The sequence below is a fragment of the Solanum tuberosum genome, unplaced genomic scaffold, assembly GCF_000226075.1.
Source record: "Solanum tuberosum cultivar DM 1-3 516 R44 unplaced genomic scaffold, SolTub_3.0 scf00116, whole genome shotgun sequence".
Classification (NCBI taxonomy): Eukaryota; Viridiplantae; Streptophyta; class Magnoliopsida; order Solanales; family Solanaceae; genus Solanum; species Solanum tuberosum.
In genome coordinates, this window is record NW_006239040.1 from 1,449,334 (window position 1) to 1,468,736 (window position 19,403).

At 34.3% G+C, this 19,403-nt stretch overlaps 3 protein-coding genes and 1 non-coding gene across 5 annotated transcripts; 1 reads left to right on the forward strand and 3 right to left on the reverse strand.

Moving 5' to 3' along the window:
* Positions 1-1,062: 1,062 nt before the first annotated feature.
* Positions 1,063-1,135, reverse strand: TRNAE-CUC (transfer RNA glutamic acid (anticodon CUC)). The gene has a single exon. It is a non-coding gene; the product is annotated as a tRNA-Glu (tRNA).
* An 898-nt stretch (positions 1,136-2,033) lies between these two features.
* Positions 2,034-7,034, reverse strand: LOC102596993 (signal recognition particle receptor subunit alpha). Its single transcript, XM_006350044.2, has 10 exons — positions 6,951-7,034; positions 4,782-5,765; positions 4,370-4,454; positions 4,144-4,239; positions 3,578-3,730; positions 3,385-3,492; positions 3,166-3,285; positions 2,841-2,966; positions 2,676-2,759; positions 2,034-2,309 (listed from the first exon to the last, which is right to left on the reverse strand). The coding sequence occupies exons 2-10, from the start codon at positions 5,741-5,743 to the stop codon at positions 2,184-2,186; spliced, it is 1,860 nt and encodes a 619-aa protein (XP_006350106.1). The 5' UTR covers positions 5,744-5,765; positions 6,951-7,034; the 3' UTR covers positions 2,034-2,183.
* A 1,073-nt stretch (positions 7,035-8,107) lies between these two features.
* Positions 8,108-14,491, reverse strand: LOC102597318 (nucleoid-associated protein At4g30620, chloroplastic). The gene is made up of 7 exons (XM_006350045.2): positions 14,403-14,491; positions 11,420-11,574; positions 10,398-10,498; positions 10,253-10,292; positions 9,900-9,971; positions 9,044-9,100; positions 8,108-8,339 (listed from the first exon to the last, which is right to left on the reverse strand). Exons 1-7 carry the CDS (start codon positions 14,452-14,454, stop codon positions 8,262-8,264), a joined length of 555 nt encoding a protein of 184 aa, XP_006350107.1. The 5' UTR covers positions 14,455-14,491; the 3' UTR covers positions 8,108-8,261.
* Positions 14,492-15,324: 833 nt separating this feature from the next.
* Positions 15,325-18,364, forward strand: LOC102597642 (uncharacterized). Of its 2 annotated transcripts, none has more exons than XM_015309879.1 (4): positions 15,325-16,186; positions 17,086-17,156; positions 17,384-17,900; positions 17,980-18,067. In XM_015309879.1, the coding sequence occupies exons 1-4, from the start codon at positions 16,070-16,072 to the stop codon at positions 17,986-17,988; spliced, it is 714 nt and encodes a 237-aa protein (XP_015165365.1). In that variant the 5' UTR covers positions 15,325-16,069; the 3' UTR covers positions 17,989-18,067. The 2 variants fall into 2 exon arrangements, with proteins under 2 accessions (XP_015165365.1, XP_006350108.1); XM_006350046.2 differs by having other exon boundaries at positions 15,329-16,186; positions 17,998-18,364.
* Positions 18,365-19,403: the final 1,039 nt, after the last annotated feature.

Genomic DNA, 19,403 nt, shown 5'->3' on the forward strand with positions numbered 1-19,403 from the left:
TTTTGTTTGGACATGCGATATGGAATTTTTGTGTTGTATATTTTCTCATAAACATAAGAATCTCATAAGTTGTAAAACTATTAAAATAGCCTCAATTGTTTATTCAATCTTATCAAATAAACAAAAATTTATAAAATCGCATGATAAATTATTACAACGCTTTTTGTTCTCCACTTAAGTAATTGTTTCATCTAACTTTAATTTAATAAAAAAAATGAATATAAATTGTAGTGTACTAGTCTTTAATATAATCCTCCCATATAGTACAGACAATTTCCTCACGTTGAACTTGTATTTCTCGATCATGTGACAGAGAAGACGAACCAACATTGTTACTTTGAGCCATTTGTTGGTCAATATCATCGGCAACTATATTTTCATGCTCATAGACCATAAAATATTTCATCACTTTAACAATCGGTTGGTGTGAGTTAAAGTGACTATATGTTGGTGAGAATAATAAATTTTATGTCGGTGAGAATAATAAATTTTAAAAAGTAATGATGTGATTATAAATTTTATTTACATATCAAATAAATGGTTAGTAGATATAAATGTTGGGTTGTTTTAACAAAATATAAACTCGTGGATCAATTTTTGTATTAAAATATCTCAAATCATGATATGGAATTACCATATAATTCCATATCATGGTTTTTGGAGAATATGAAATCACATCTCATGATATGGAATCATGAGATGGAATCAGCGTAAAATCGCATGTCCAAACGCTGATTCCATCTCATGATACCATATCGTGATATAGTATCGCATGGCCAAACGCCTACTAAGTAAATTTTCAAAAAGTACAATTTTAAAAAAATTATCCCACTATGTTTCCATGTGAATTTGGACTAATCGTGCTTCAAAATAATATCTAGCATTGTATAACAACAACAAAATTTGATTCACGCGTTTTATTGATTTCCTTGTCTTTTATATCCCCGATTACTCGAGTCACAATTAAGAAATTCCTTGTCTTCTATATCCCCGATTACTCGAGTCACAATTAAGAAATAAAAACATAAAAGAATAAAATGAAAAAATTAAAAACAAAAAGAATTCCGTTGCCGGGACTTGAACCCGGGTCTCTCGGGTGAGAGCCGAGTATCCTAACCAACTAGACTACAACGGATCTTGTTATATAACATTCAGTTATATTTTTTTAATAGTTATTTTACGATACGATATTCTTACGATCAAGGGTGTTAAAGTTGAGATCTCAAGTTTGATTCTTGGGGAAAAAAATAAACTCTAATAGAAAGTATTTTTTCTTTTAATGTTTCATACACAACACGAATCTAAATTAATCAGGATAGTACATATTCATAATCAACGATTATATATTCCTGGTTTAACATTCCCCAGTTATATGAATTGTGTTTGGTTATTATATATCCCTTCCCTTTATATTTACTCCATTAATGGATAGCAAGGGGAAGAAACATTTAAAGGGTTCAAAATTCAATCCAATTACCTAATTGTGACCATTTTGGGTTCTTTTTATTTCCTTTATTTAGGCGTTTCATATGATTTCGATTTCAATAAACATGGTACATGTACACTAGTATGAAATATAGGTAGTACATCGCGAGATGAGTATACAAATTGCCTTCAAAGGATATGGTGGAATAGTAAATACTCATCCATCTTTAACCAAACTTCCCGGTGCATCCAAATTACTCGAGACCCAAAGCAAAAATCAAACGCCGGATCCATTTGGGGGGGGGGGGGGGGGGGGGGGTTTTAAAAAACAAAGTTGGATGTGAAAAGCATGAATTTCTTAGCTTAAATGTTAAATTATTATAATACCCAAACTAAAAATATATATTTATCTATACTAATATTAAAAGTACGAAGATCTTTAGAAATGTTGTTAGAATTTTTTGACTTTTGTTAAAAGAGTCCATTTTAGACAAAATCATATTTTCACTATTTTATTTCAATTATGAATAATGATATAAATATTAACTATAATAAACATAAAAAAAATTAAATGGAGAAGGTTTTGATTATACCATTAAGTCAAATGATTCACCTTCAAAATCAAAATAGTGAGAAATCACAGATGAGAGAATACAAAGTTACAAACAGAACTGAAGCAGCAACATACAAAGTGTTCAACACTTCTTAAACAGACATTAAAAGCCAAGCTAAAATGTAGAGACAGAGATTGTGTGTTCTCATTTGAGGAGTGTCTTCACTATGGACTTGACGTTCAGCTTCTTCAAGTCTGTGTAGGACTGACCACATCCCACAAACATGACCGGGGCTCCGGATATGTAAACCATGGACAACGCTGCTCCCACCTGCGCCAAATGTTGACTATAAGAATACAACAACACTAACTGCTATACCTTAATCTCAAACTCAAGTGGGAATCGGCAATATGAATCTTGTCGTTCCATTTAAGCTTGTCTCAAAGCCAATATCATACAGAAATAAGGTAGATATAAAAATGTACTAGAAATCCTCTCTATTTTCTACAGGTATATATCTGATATGAGTAGAAATCATAGGACCTAAAGTAAACATACTAACGTGACTGAAATATATTTTGATATTTGATTGTTGATATCAGAATGATAATCAAATAAGTAGGAAGAATATTAACTTGGTAAAGTAACATAGGCAGGCATCAAACTTGTTAATGCGAAAAGACCATGACTGTGTACCTTATCATCAATGGTGTCAAACTTGGTAAGGAGAATTCCATCAATCAATCTTGGATTTGGTGAGGGTGAAAGGTCACCTAGTTTCTGCAGATACAAGAGAATGTGTTAAATGATGGAACAAACGTTTAAAGTATGGGAAAGTTATCATCACCATTATAGGCAAACCTGGTTGAACTTTGATAACTGATCAACAGCATCATTTCCGACAAGTGCCTCACCAACAAAAAGGATCAGATCTGGACTGTTCACATATATAAGCTTCGAAAGTGCTCGCATCAGTGGTTCATTATCCTGTGGAATATGACAGTTGTGCATAAATTTTAAGGAAGTGAAAGCTAAAACAAGAAACAAGAGTAGCTCAGCATGCAAGGGTGGATGCTGAAACTAACAATAGAAACCCCTACTAGTATCCAAGACAATATTCTACTATTGTTCTGTGTATAGTGCTCCTACAGGGACTTCCTAAAACTGCTAAGAAATTCAATCATACCTGCATTCGACCAGCTGTATCAACAAGAACGACATCTGAACCATTTCGATTAGCCTCCTGGATTGCTTCCTTGGCAACAATAGCAGGATCCTTCTCATAGCCCTTCTCAAATATGGGGACCTGATAAGACAATCCAATGTCAGAAACTAACTTGTGCAATCTCTCCCCCAGCGAAGACCAAAAATTCCAACAAGTACAAAATTTCCAATCATGGCATACCTGAAGTCTCCGAGAATGAGTACGGAGCTGCTCTACAGCTCCGGATCGAAATGTGTCGCACGCAGCCATCATAACATTGACCTTGTGCTGCTGAAGCCAATAAGCAACCTGCAGCAGAACGACATGTAAAGAACCCCATCAGAAGATATACAGGGCCCTTGAAGTAAAAGAAAAAAGAGCAATCTTAGTTTACCTTAGCAAGATTGGTTGACTTTCCAACCCCATTTACTCCTACGAAAACCACAACATATGGTTTCCCCTGTTCCTTTGCGGCATGAACATCCCTCAAGATATCAATGGAACGTTTAGGAGTTAAGATCCGAACAAGGGCATCCTCCATTGCTGCCTGGTTTGATCAATTCAATTCCCCTATATTAGTATGTTCAGACTATACCAACAACAATATACCCAGTATAGTCCCACAAGTGGGGTTTGGGGAAGGTAGGGTGTACGCAGACCTTACCCCTACCTACCTTGGCAGGTAGAGAGATTGTTTATCAAGAAATGTTCAGACTATACCAAAAAGTAAAAGATAGATGAAGAGATTTTTCAAGTTTTCGCATGCAATAATTCGACTTTGGAAACACCTTTCCATTTTAACTGTTCCTTTTATCCTTAAAACCTGGAAGATGTTGAGGGGTATGATTTCAAAGACCTTGGATTTGAACACTTCTTAAATGGCATTGTTCCTCCAAGTGCAAGTACTTTAAAGCAACAAAGTACTCTACTCTGTAAATGAATGAAGGTCTCAACTCTTACCTGAACTGTTGAAGAAATTCTTGTAAATGAGCCAAGCTTTTTACCCTCCAAACTTGCAGCCACTGATTCACAAAGCTTTTCAGCAATTTCTTCGGCCTGTAAGACATGTGTAACACTCATCAACCAATTATAGAATGAAAACGACTGATAGAAATATGGTCATCAATTGGGGGAAGGTTAAGGAGAACGAATGCGGGTAGTAAGAGTAAAGCAACTGTAAACTTACCACATTCTTGGTCATCAGCCTGTCCTTAAGAGCTTTTAAAGCTGGCTCTAAGTCAGCTTTGTCCAAATTTGCCTTTCCTGCGATACTGGAGACACAACAGCAACCCAGGTTATGCCCAGAATTTAACAGTTAGAAAGATCCATTATCTTGAAAGTAATTGTTTTTCCCATTTCTCTTGAATATTTATCAGTTTTCATATAACACTCCCAAACCAATTATACTTCTTTAGTGTCTGATAATCAAATTTGGCAAATTTCATGGTGATTAATAATGGAGGGGGGTGAAAATCTTTCTGATCTATATATACCCATTGATCCATTTTGTGAGGACTATATGATAGAAATATCAGCCATTTCGTTAACTAATTTTCATAAAAATGAACTCATTTCTTTTCTCGAATTAGGAGAATTACCTCTGGAACATGGATGAGAACCAACCTTTCTTCTTTGCCTCGACCTTGTTGTCTTTCCCTGGCTCCTCATCCTCCTCAGTTTCACTATCACTACTCACAATCTCCTCTTTGTCCATCATACTCTCACCTTGAACTGCTTCCACAACTGCTGTATTTCCATTTGCATTCTCACACATAGGATCCGTGAAATCCAATTTCGACTCCTTAGGTGAATCATCCCAGACTCTGTTCTTCTTTGCCTTTTTTGTAGGCTCTGCCTTGGAATCCTTTACAATGGTATCGGTTTTCTTTCCACCTTTAGCCCTAAGCTTCTGTAGCTTATTTACATCAAAAGCCCCAGAATCAGAGCTTCTATTCTCTTTACCGTTAGCCTGCACTACTCCATTTTCCTTACTACCTTTAGAACGCCCATTGCCATTTTCCATGGCACGACTATTTACTTTATCACCATCTCCACTGTCATTTCCTGATTCGGCACCACTCTTTTTTTGATTGCCTCCATCCATAATGCCCTTCTGCACTTGTCCTTGCTTCTTACCAAGATTATGGTTTACAGGCTTGCTCACCTGCTTCGATTTCTTCATTTCCTCAGCACGTGCCTCAGCCTCCTTCCTAAGCTGCTGAAATACATTGTCAAATTCATTGTAGACAGTTCTTTTTGGGTCATAAATCTCTGAGAATTCCTGCTTAACCATAGAAAGCAATTCATCCACATACAAAAGATGAAGAATTTTCTGATACACAGCAACAAACACAAGCCCCAGATCATTGTGAAACGTCCATTTAAGAGTGTATGCAGCTCCTGGTACATCATAGTTAAATGAAGCGGCACCTGAACGTTCCTCCAAAAGACATGAACGAATCAATGTGTCAATTGGAGAACCTCTAAGAGCATTTCCAAGCTCCTTACACGTCCAGAGGATCAAGCCCCCTCTAGTGAATATCAGTAACTGCTCTAACATCTCTGGTTCTAAATATATACCCCTGCAAACAAAAAAATATAAAATACTCACGTCTCAGCCAGCAAATTAAACCCCTTAAAATAAAACTTGCAGTATTGATCAAGGTTAGCTTCAAAAACTATCTAACTCAAGTTTACATAACATATTCAACAAATGGTATTTTCTTACATAAATGAGGAAAGTGAAGCAATCAAGAACAGGAAAAAGCTTACCCTATATCAAACTCAAGGTTCCGTAAGAGATTCAACAAATGGTACTTTCTTACATAAATGCACAAAGTGAAGCAATCAAGAACAGAAAAACGCTTATCCCCTATCAAACTCAAGGTTCCGTAACAGATCCAACAAATGCATTTTCTTACATAAATTAGAAAAGTGAAGCAACCAACAACGGAAAAAGGCTTATCCCTTATCAAACTCAAGGTTCGGCAACAGATTCAACAAATGACACTTTCTTACAAAAATGAGGAAAGTGAAGCATTCAAGAACGGAAAAAAACATATCCACCACCCCACACACGGGAAAAAAAAGAAGACAACTTTCAGCAATTAAAGACAAAGAAAATAATCAAAATTGATACAACCATACAAATCCTCAAAGCAACAAACAAAAACCCACTACTCATTTGCACAATTCAAGCAATTAAACTACAATCCATCAACAAAAACTGCATCTTTCAGATATACTTCCTCAATTAAGCAAAGGAAAGAAAACCCAATATAGATTTAAGAAACCCAATACTCATTTTTCACAATTCAAGCAATCAAACAACAATCCACCAATAAAAACTCCTTTTTTCCTTCAATTAAACAAAAAGAAAGACAACCCAATATAGATCGAACCCCAATTACCCAAATCAAAGCACCCCTTTAAGAAATTCTACAAAATCCAATACTCATTTATAGAAAATAAACCAAGAGTACAATCCTAATTTTGTTTACAATTTGATATTTGATATATTTACTTAATTCATGCCTAGCTAAGATTTTTTTTTTTCCATTTTTTCCTCAATTAACCAAAAACAAAGAAAACCCAATAGAGATCAACCCTCAAAAAACCCAAATCCAAGCTCCCTTTAAGCAATTTTCGAAACAAAAAAAAGCCAGATCGAAAACAACATAACAAATCCAGCTAACCCAAGAAAAAGGGCAAGAATCACAATAAATAAACAATAGCTGTAACTTTAAGTAGAAGAAAAAGGGTCATACCTATCAAAATTTCTCGAGGAATCTGAAGAAGAAGAAAAAAAAAAAAGGCAAATCGATTGAATCGAAAGAAAAAAAAATGAAAAATTGAAGGAGAAAAATGGAATGCTTTGAGTATTTATATATAAAAAAATAACGCCAGCTTTGACTTTTTGTCAATATATGTGTCTCTCTATTTTGGTAAACCGAATTCCATGTGAAAAAGGTGTAATAATTTTTTTTTTTTATAGCGTTTGTTCGTTTTTAATCAGAAGTTTCAGATAAGAATATATAGTCGTTTTTACTATCAATATTGAACTTTTTGATGAAAATTGAGTTTAGTCAAACCCTCCATATGAATATCGAATTTATTTATTATATGGTTTGTCATTTATGAATTTTAATCAAATAAGTTCGTCTTTTAACATTTATATAAGTCTTTAAGAACGCGCTGTGTGAGGTATAATTTTAAAATTTTATGATAAAAAAGTATAAATTTTGCTTTGTAAATGAGTTATTTATCTTGAGGGACAAAAATTAAACATTAATATGGAATAAAAGCAAAAGTACAATACCTTATATTAAAAAGTACGAATGAAAAACAAAAAAAATTAATTCAATTTGAGCATATAAATAAAAGCATTATTGTGATAATGTATTTTTTTTTTCTATCTTTGAATTTACTTCAAAACTAGAGTCGATGAATGTTGATAAGCACATTAATATATTTTCCTTTTCAAGTTTAGACTTTGGATTTATGTTAATTAAATTAATTACAAATAAAAGTTAATTACTCATCATAAAGAAAAAATAGCGCATAAAAATAATCATGGTATTTCATTTTGTTGGAGTGTCATTTCTTGATAGTTATTGATTAATAAACTTTATATCAATAAAAGGATAATAAATATTTTTTTCGAATGACTATTCATCTATCGTCAAACATTTTCATCAAATCAAATGAATGCACAAAATAATAAGGTTGATGTGAGTCAATCAACCAATTTAATCTTTATGATAAGGTAATCAAATTTGAGTCGACTCTACACATGGATAGGATAGTCAGGTACACTAAGCTCTCATTACACACGAGATTCAAAGAAGGGCCAAAATTATTTGCTTTTATGTACTTGTTTTGTCAAGGAGTGATTCCAACTCTTTGATAATTCCATTTCACTATAAAAATAAAAGAATTTAAACTTTCAATCCAAAGTTTTTAGAGTGCATAATCTTACCAATAAATTACAATAATAATAAAAATTGTATTCATAATTTTAATGCAAATAAACTTAGTGTCTGCTAGTGTACAAAATTGAAACTCAATGAAGACAATTTTTACTGTTTGAATCCTTCACCAAGGCCTGCTGGCATTCCCAAGCTCTGAGCAAGATCACTCATTCTTTCCTTCATTGCCTGAAAAAATAACGACAACAAAATAACTAGAAGAAACAGGTACTAGTAAATATCGAAAAATATGATCCTACACGAAATACTAACTAATACAACCAAGTAGAGTGAAATATTCGAAAATAAGAAAACCTAAAGGGTAGAATTAGACATAACTTTGAGGTGACAACGAACGAGGATTACTTAGTCGATGAAGTGCCCCTAAGTCCAATTTTTAGGCCAGAGGCTCGTGTCACATTGGGGTGTACATAGAGAATCATTGTTTTTTCTTATAATTGTGGTGCTCGAGTCAAGTTTGTTGTGGTACCTATGTTGGTCGAACTCTCCTAAGATGTTGTTGCATGCTCGTGATAGGTACCCATCGTCATGCAATATAGGTATCAAGTAACTCTGTCAACCAAGACTTTTGGAAGATAGAGAACCATTGTTAAACTCCTTTGGATGGATGGTTTAGAACAAAATACTCCTCCCCTCTCATTTTAAGTGAAAGGGTTTGACATAGGACAGAGTTTAGGAGACGATGTTAAAGGAAAAAAGAAAGACTTCTGAAATTTGTGATCTTAAACATGTCATGTCATGACATTTTTGTGGTATTAAAATCACGTCATGAAGGGTAAAATTGAAAGTTTTAGGTCATGTTGTTTCTAAATATAAAACAAACTAAAAAGGAGAGAGTGTCACGTAAAACGGAACAAGTTTGAGGTTCTTACCAGTACACTTTTCTGATGTGCATCCTTGTAAGCCTCTGTAATCAGAAGTGAGAGTTTCTGCACAAGAAAAATAGTCAACACCCTTTTAAAGATTTGGCACAAATCCTCATGTATCGTAATACTCCAAAGGGCTCCCTAGAAGGCGAATGCCACAATGCATAGACCAATCAAAAGACGCAACTCAAATCCCTGCCCAAAAATTTCTTCTTGAAATGTGGGATTTTATTACCAATTACAAACACCTTTCACTAGAAAAGAATAAGAAACGACTTGGCTAGAGTACTGTCAAACTAAAAATAGCGCACAGACTAAAGAAAAGAGGGACTAGAGAAGGTAAAACATCCTTCACGCTGGCATGTTGTTTTGGGGGGTGTATGGTCAGCATCTTAGAGTAAGGATGGAAATACAGTCAAGCTTCTCATAAAAACATCATTTGTTCCGATATTGTTTGGCTGCTATAGAGAAATTCTGGTATAGAGAACATATAATATGATACTAGCTAAAAGCAGTCATGCCTCTCTTATAAGAGAATATGATACCATCCCCCACTTTTGGCACACTTGTTTGATGGGCTAAGCCTAAGCGTCATATAAGTCAAAAGCTAGCTTGAGACCTAAAAAAGCAAGGTCGAAATCCATCCCTCTTTTTCCTGTATTTGACTAGTAGGGCTACTGAACGACCCTTTGATCTTATGTCGTTCCAAGTTCAGCCAGGTCTGATTAACTATATATTATAACATAACATGATAGATCGGTTCCGCAGAAAACATGATTGTTATAGTGAAATGTTATTTGACTGACAGGTCAAATAAGATAAGAAGTACATAACTCAGATGATCTATGCAATATATACTCACTTCTGGGCCTAATGCCATGGCAGCCTCAGTAATTTCAGTGCGTATTGGTTGCTGATTCCCAGACAGTGTTACCTGCAAATGATGTAAATATTTATAAGTTCCCATAAAGTTGTATCTAAATTGGAATTTCTCTTCACATTTTCTACTTATCATGGTCTGTCTACAGCAACTGTTTTAAGGGACTATATTGAACCTACACTCAACCATAAGGGACCATTTTTGTCATTTTTCTAATATTGGCTCCCAGATTGCATCTTAACTTCTGGAATAGTCGAATTAGTACATCCATTCAATCAATTAGAAGTGATCTCTTCAGTTAGATGACACCAAAATAAAACAAGAAAAGAACATACCTTGATTAGTTCACCTTCACAGTATCCATCAAACTCTGCTCTGAAAACACAAACCACCAAAAATGAATAAGTACGTGCTATTCTCTTAAAGATTAGCCCACATAAAGGTTAAAAAATATTATAAAGTGCACTACTAGAAACATACAAAGCGAGCTCTTTTTGTACTCGCACTGCCTCAACTTGAACCACATTTTGTGCCTTCTTCACCGTCTCATATAAGTTTTGCATGTTGCCAAAAAGACCTGCCTAAGAACAATATAAAAAACCTGAGGTTGGTTACAATGAAATAGCACAACATTGTTGACGAGTGAACCAACAGGTGACGCATAAGAAAAGTGAATATAGAATAATTAGTATGATTATAATAGCCAGTTTGGCCAAGCTTCTAAAATCAGCTAATTTTGGAAAGTGTTTTTTAAAAAAAGTACTTTTGGTGAGAAACAATTTGTGTTTGGCTAACCAATTTAACAAATACTTGAGCAGCAATTAGTATATGGTCAAGCTTTTAAAAAGTGTTTCCAAGTGTATTTTCTTAAAAGTGCTTTTCAAAAGAGTATTTTTGGGGAGAACCTATTTTTTTTTTTCAACTTCTCAAAAATAGCCTTTGCTTCTACTCAAAAACAGTTTTTCTTCTCCTACATGCTTGGTCAAACGCCATCTTCAGAGTCCCCGGTGAAATTAAACAACAACATATAAGCCTCAAACTCATACAAGTTGGGTTTCACTAATTTCATTTTTTTTTTTTTAAAAAGAAGAGAAATCACCATTCACCGAGGCTTAGTTGCGCACGGTTCGAAACTTAGTTGATAATGGACCCGTCCCTCTAACATTCTCCCTTTATCAACTGCTTTTCTGGTCAAGGATATCAAGCTTTAAAGCTAAACACAAGATTTTCCAACAGACAGCTCGGATAATTTGGTTTGAAATTCTCCTTGTGATGAAGACATGTTGTGTTTTATTCGGTTAATCAACTTTATGAGAATGGCAGCTACTAGAAGCAAAAAAATAAATATTAACAATAACACTGGCAAACTACTACAAGAAGATTTTGCAATATAGTCTTTATGTGTAGCTTAAAATGATCACTGACAAGTCATCAAACAAGATAGATTCAACGTCGGTGTAACCAATAAAATACTATACAAGGAAAGGGATATACTCAGATACCTTCGAAGGGGCATCATTGTTCTGCTCATTATTGTCCTTTTTTCCTCCAAACAGAGAACATATTTGCAGAGGTCTGGGATTATCTAAAACCTTTCGACAGCCAGATCTTGATAAAGTCCACATACCAACTTGATTTCCATTAGGACACGGTTTGTCTGCAAAGACAAAAATTGTAAAAAATAAATATATTTCATTAGGTGCTTAATTTTTCCAGGGAGGTATAGCACTTGTAAGAGTAAACTGAATGCTGAATAAAGAACTCCAAGACGGTACTCAGGGAGAAAACTATGTATTCCCTTGTAAGAGTAAACTGAATGCTGAATAAAGAACTCCAAGACGGTACTCAGGGAGAAAACTATGTATTCCCTTGTAAGAGTAAACTGAATGCTGAATAAAGAGCTCCAAGACGGTACTCAGGGTGAAAACTATGTATTAAGCCTATATAAAACTATAACTCAATAAATTTCAATAAGCATATTAATACATTTTCTTTTTCGAGTTAAATTTGAGATTTATTTTAGTTAATGTAAGTGGAGAATTCACATTTGTTTTTGTTTTGATTATAAAAATCATTGAATCTGTCCAGAATTTCTCCACGAATTTGGTCAAAGTACCCAAAACTAGTTGACCAGATCAGGTATGGATCCCACACCCGCACCCACTCCCACACCGTGTCGACAAGGGTGCGGCACCAAAAGTGAAGAGTCCGAGCAACTTAGGTTGTTACTTATCTACAAATCATGGATAAGTGTCAAGTCATTTCATTTTGTAACTATAATTTTCATCATAAAGGCAATCTGACTTCCAATTACAACATTTGGTAAGAAATTAAATTATTAACCATAAAAGAAATTCTTGACGCATATAAATAACCACAACATTTTACTTTTTATAAGTATCATTTCTCGAAAACAATTCAGGAATAAACTTTAAATTGATGGAGGATAAGAAAACGAAAGGGCATCAGAAATTACACATCCCCGAGATACAGTGACCTAATCAACAAAAGACGTGGCGTGATACACAAAGACGAGGTAATTAAGTTTGAAGCTTGATTAAATTTATTATTTCCTGTGTAAATAATTGTTTGAAACACCTCCAAAGTTTCATTGCTTGAAATTTTAGTGATTCTTCACACATATGTCAATACTTCATGTTGAAAATACTAAGTTTGACTCATTAACTCTTTGCTACATCCACCACTGCTACTCCTTTATGGCAATCGGCGCAAACTTAACATAAACATATATTGTGGGATTTTCTTTTTGATTTTTGTTTGTGTATGTGTATATAGAACTTCCAAGGGTTTGAATTTTTTGTGATTACCATCAAAATCAGACTATTCCAAAAAAAAAAATGTTAGCTTTATATCAAGAAAGATAAAACCTTTGACCGAATGGCTCTCTTCAGTTTTTTAGGGTATTTTGTAAACTATCAACACAACCCCATTAGCAATTAAGAACTATACACCAACACAAGCCATAACAACAACAATGCCTTAGCCCCAATTCCCCAAACAAGTTGGATAAGGGATAGAACTTCCAAGGGTTAGAAAAATTTGTGATTATCATCAAAACTAGACTTTTTCAACAAAGAAAGTTGCTAACTTTATATCAATAAAGTATAAAGTTAATAGCTTCAACCGAATGTCTCTCTTCATTTTTTGGGGCATTATGTATACTATCAACACAAACCTATTAGCAATTAAGAACTCTACACCAACATAAGCCATAACAACATCTTAGCCCCAAACAAGTTGGGTATAACTTACAAATCCAAGGGTTGGAAAATTTTGTGATTACCATCAAAATTAGAATATTTCAACAAAGAAAGTTGCTAACTTTATATCGAGAAAGCTAATAGCTTCAACTGAATGGTTATATTTGTTTTTAGGGCATTTTGTAAGCTTCCAACACAACCCCATTAGCATTTAAGAACTCTACACCAACATAAGCCATAATGACAACAATGCCTTAGCCCCAAGCAAGTTGGATAGAACTTCCTTCCAAGGGTTGGGAAATTTAGTGATTGCCATCAAAATTAGCGATTTTAAGCAAAGAAAGTTCCTAGCACTATACAAGAAAGCTAATAGCTTTGACTGAATGGCTATATTCGTTTTTTAAGGCATTTTGTAAACTATCAACACAACCCCATTAGCAATTAAGAACTCCAACCAACATAAGTCATAACAACAACGTTTTAGCCCCAAAAAAGTTGGATAGAACTTCCTTCCAAGGGTTGGAAAAAATTGTGATTACCATCAAAATTAGACTTTTTCAACAAAGAAGGTTGCTAACTTTATATCAAGAAAGCTAATAGCTTCGACCAAATGGCTATATTCATTTTTATGGCACTTTGTAACCTAACACAACTCCATTAGAAATTAAGAACTGTACACCACCACCACCACCACCAACAACGCCTTGGCCTCAAAAAAGTTGGGTTAGTTGTGATTACCATCCAAAATTAGACCTTTTCAACAAAGAAAGTTGCTAACTTTATATCAAGAAATCTAATAGCTTCGACCGAATGGCTCTCTTCAAAAAAATTTTGGCATTTAGTATACTATCAACACAACCCCATTAGCAATTAAGAACTCCACACCATCATAAGCCATAACAACAACAACGCCTTCGCCCCAAACAAGTTAGGGTCATTTATATGAACCCCACTTCTTCATTTAAGCTTATTCATATCATTTTCTAAATATCTGAACCAAGCAAGATAAATTGGACTTATCACTAACTAATTAAATTGTTAATTTGTTCTCAAAATAATTACTACTAACAAATTAGCAATCAACATCACCACAATCCCATATTAGTTTAATTGACTATATAAATCCTAGACATTCATTCCAATACAAAATAATATTTTTTTTCTTTTAGGTCAAACTGATAGCTCTCTAAACTAAAAAAATCCCCCAAAAATGTTAATTATAGTGGAAAAGAGTTTACATAAGTATACTAAAAATTGTGCTTACTGAAGCTATGAAGATTTGAAATCCCAGCTGTGAAAGCACTTGTAGACGCCATTTTTTCACCACAAAATTATTTTTGCAGAAAAAATGAGTCTTTTTTCAAGAAGATTGAATAAATATCTATCCAAGTCCGATGTTGTAGTACTTCTTGATAAGCGTTTTTGCCCCCTAAGGTTTTGAAAATATCAAGATGACTACTAATACTTCTATAATTTGAACTTGCATCCTTTTAAATCAGCATAATAGATTTTTAAAAAAAAAAAATTCAAAATTATTCGATATTCAAAATTTATATTTATAGTCTATAGATATAATTAATTTAAAGTTGTGTTTTAAAGTGTCATTATCAAGTGAATTTTGTTCTAAAGTTTGAATTTGAAACTCAGATTATAACGCTAAATGAACGTTTACTCTATTATACTTTTTGATGGTCAACATTTTAGTTGAGGTTAAAAATAAGAGATAATTTTTACCTCTAAGTTTGATGGAACAAAATTACATTATATACCTCTTTTGTGTGTGTATTCGGGTAAACTTGTCTATACCTCTATTATTTTAATAGATTGTTATTACTTATTTCATCATAAATATTCGATACTATAACAATGGATAAACGTTTATTGTTCCATCATGCCTCTTGATAAATTAAAATAAATACAAGTATATAATTTCTTCCGTCAACAACTTGTGATGAAATAATCAAGGTGTGCTTAACCTAACCCGAAAAAGGACAGTTGACTAGATGGGGCCACATAACACTACAAAATCTAATGGCTTCACACTCAATGAAAGTAAGAAATCCATAGTTTCCAATAGTTGGTGTCATAATAATGTAATGAATCTTGAAACCTCAAAAAAGGATAAAGGGCAAAATAGTACTTTCACATAAGGACAAATGTAAAAAAACCCCATCACCATCAAAACAAACAACAACCCCCAAAACAAGCCACTTACCAACAACTCCAGATTTCTCTCTCTTTGCTTTTCTTTTCTTTTTTCTCAGAAAAATTCATCAGTCCATCACACTTGCCTTTTTTTTCTTTTTCTTGTGTGTGTATTAAATTGGTATTTATCCATTCCACTGTTACTGTCCTCATCAAGAATCATCTCACAAAGCTACTTTCTTTCTGATGTTAGGTGGGGCAAAATTTATGTAATCAAAAAAAAAAAAAAAATCAAGAAAATTTTAAGGGAAGAGGAGGTGTCTTCATTTTCATGTGTATAAAGGCAAAACCCACCTCATACATACAACATATGACCATAAAGATTGTATCTTTATGCCATAAATACCCTTTCTGCAACATCCAAAAAAATTTTCCCAATCTTCATCATCTCTTCACTATCTTTCCAATAACAAAAACAAGAACAATGTATAATAGTAGTATATATAGTATTTTCTTTTGTTTAGGTTCTTCATTTATGTGGGCTTTTTGGGGTTTGTCTTGGTCAAGAGAACCTTCTTGTCACCTCTCTTTCTTTCTCTATAACTCCTTTTTTTTGTTTGGCCCTGTTGTTGTGTTGTTATTATTGTTTCTCCCCTCTTTCCTTCTCTCTTATCTGCTTCCTTTTGCCCCTTTTCTTGGTTTTTTTCCAACTTTTTTGTCTCTTTATTTCTCCAAGATCTGATTTTTTTATGTGAAGGGATAAGTTTGATTCATCTGTGATCTGATATGTCTAAGAAGATGAAAAGGGGTGTTTTGGAATCATCATCTTATGGTGTTTTTGAAGACACAAAGGCTAGTTTGAAACATCAAACACTTTTGCAGGACTATAAAGAGCTCCAGAAGGTATAAAAATCTTGTCTTTTTTTCTTTTTGGATCGTTTGTTATGAAGAAATGTGCTTTTTTGGTGTGTTGTTTTCTCTCTTTTGGAGTATCTTGTTCTTGCTTGTTAGAAATGTGGTGCCTTTTGGTGTAGGAACCTCCTTTGAGTTTGATCTGTTTCCTATCAATGATTCATAGAATTGTTAAAAAAATTTGATAACCTTACGTGCCCCTTGACTAATTCCATGGGATACGGGCCACCTCCCTTCAACAACATGTACTAGGTAACTGTGTTTGCCTTGAAAAGAAATCATCTAGTGTTTTTTTGTCTCTGCTGGTATTTGAACCTTTCATAGAGTTGTTATTTGCTGTCTCTTTGTTCAATTTCTAGCTGAAGTTGCCCTTTTCATCATTCCATTATTGAGGTCTTCCCTGAGATTGTCTCCCTTGGTTGAATTTGTTTGTGTTTTTTCCTAAGAGTTACTAGGAATTCTCTCTAAAACAACTCTTAGCACGGTTTGACAACAGGGGATTGGCCTTGGGTTGAGCTTGTTGCATGGGGCTTTCCTAGTGCAGTTTATCTCTCTTGTGTGGTTTGCGAGCTATTGCACAAGAGCGAGGTTTACCTTGTGCACACCCAAAGGGTAGCAGTTGCGAGTTTCTTTGTCATTAAAAAAAAGTACTAGGCTTTGTTTGTCTGGGAGTTCAATCCGTAACGTGTGTCTAACCCACATATCACGCAGTGCACTCTTACACTAGACCAAAGTTTTGGGGTAACGGTTCATAGATTGTGTCCATCATAGAGTCAATGCTCTTCAAACTGCAAGATGATAGAATGCTGTTTTGGTTTTTTGGAATAGAGTAAATAATAATGTGTATGTGTGATCAACCGGTTTTCTTACATGTAACCTTCAATTTTCAGGAAACTGATGGCATAAGGCACAAGTTGGAGGATTCAAAGCTGAGGAAGCTAAGATTACTAGCTGAAGTTCGGTAAGTTTGTTCAACTTATCAAATGGTGTTCATATTGATTTGATATAGTTTCATTTTCTTTAGGAGTTCTTGAATTCAGTTTGATTCGAAAACTTCAAAATATATAGCTTGCATAGTAGAATTAAGAAAAAAGAACTGCACTTTTGTGCATATGCATTTTCTTGAAATGCTCGCGGAGTTCCTTTTCTATTTGAATCTAAGTGCAGATTTTTTGCATGATTGGGCAGTTTCTTACGCCAGAGGCACAAGCATCTATTGCATAAGTCCTTAAGTCCTCCAAAAGGGAAAGAGCTAGTATCACTACCAGATGTTGAAACTTACCCCAGAAGTAGGTCAAGGGATGAAGTTATGAGAAAAAAGGAAGCCAAGCTAAACAAACTGCCCCCTCTTCCTGGCCCTAAACAGAACGGAAGGATACAGGTTGCAAAGGTAGTTGTTTCGAAGAAGATACCTGATATTCATGTGAACCAAAAGCACAGATTAGGTGGTAGAAAAGATGCTGTTTTTCACAATGCAGATTTAGAGTTGAACCGTAAATCAAGAGTATATAGAGGAAAGGAAGTTTCATCCCGAAAAGGAGCTCCAGCCTATGATTTGAAGCAGAATGAGAGATTGTACATTGCAGACAATGCTATCTTACAGAGCAGCTCGCCTACTTTTGATTTAAATCAGGAAACTGGTCATAGTGGCAAAGAAACTGCATTGCCCACTCGTGCTCCGGTCTTTGATTTGAATGAGATCTCGGTAAGTCTCGAAAACTAAGCATCAAGTACTCTTTCCATTATTTTGTTAGTTATATACTTTTTACATCATTTACCTCTAGACTTTCTAATTCTTACAGATGGGAGAAGAGGAAAGAGATATAAATTTCGAGCAGGTGCAGCTCGAGGAGCCAAAGAGAAGTCCTATCCAAAACCTCAATGATGATGTGAAGCTATTGGTGTGTAGAAATGTTGGAGAAGACACTTCTCGGGTGGGAAAACAAAAATTATCATGGCAAGACTCCGTTGCTTTGAGGGTTTGATCCGTCTTCCAGCGTTTAGTTAAATGTGGTAAGAAAATTGTGTTAATGCTGAGCATTGTCAAACTGGTGTTGACATGTAGGGTTACATTATCCTTTTAGTGTAAAGAAACTTCTTATACATGTCATACTTGCACATTATATGTTCATTGCTAGCAACGAGATGTGGTCCGTGTGATTCATCCTATCATATATCTTCAGCAGTTTTTTTCTGGTGAAGCAATGGATTTTGTGTTCTCTGTTTGTTGAATTCCGCATTGATGGTTTGATTTTGTTTGTGGATTCTCATCCATCGAGACGAGTTCTCCAAGCATGTTGCTTGAGAGTAGTTCTGATACCACCTTGCACTGTTGGTGGCTTTTTCAACTGAGCTTGATGGATTTAAGTTTCTTATAGAAATGACCAATGGCCACGGTCGTTCCAATTTCTGTTATGCTATCTGAAGCTCACTGGACTTTCTGATCTGGTATCAGTTATGCTCTCAGATGAACCTTTCTGAACGAGTTTTACGTTCCTTGAAAGGCTTCAGACAACACTCTATTTTGCTAAATGTTACTGCCTTAATGTTGAACTATTGACCCTACTTGGTGCAACATGAGTTCGTTTAGGTATTTACACAGGCTTGTGGTCTTCTTTTATGATCTGTTGAGAGTTGTAGCATTCACTTGGCAAACCTCATATAGATGTGCAACTTTTTTCTTCATACTATCAATATATTTGAGCTAAGGGTCTATCGAAAACAACCCTACCCTTATAAGTAGGAGTAGGGTTGCGTACACACTACCCTCCTCAGACCTTACTCGTGAAATTTCACTAGGTATGTTATTGTATATTGTCAATATATATAAGATAAATCCGTCAAACTACATTATTCCATTTCTTTTTCCTTCTCTATACCAAAGAAAAAGAGTAATTGAAGAACATGTTGAGTAACCTTAAGACATTAGCAACTACATGATCAATTCATCACAAAGAATTACAAACTTAGAAAAACAATAATGAACACTCAAAATAAGAATCGTAAAGTTGAATTATTTCAAAACATAGAAAAATACGTACTATTTTTCAGAAACAAATTAAGAATAAAAATATATCACATAAATAAAAATAAAAATAAATTTTCTTATGGTTGACTCGTTGTCCTCTAGTTTGATGATCATTTATGATTTTGACACTCAAAAAAGTTTTTAGTATTTAACACATTTCACATCTAAAATCATGAATTC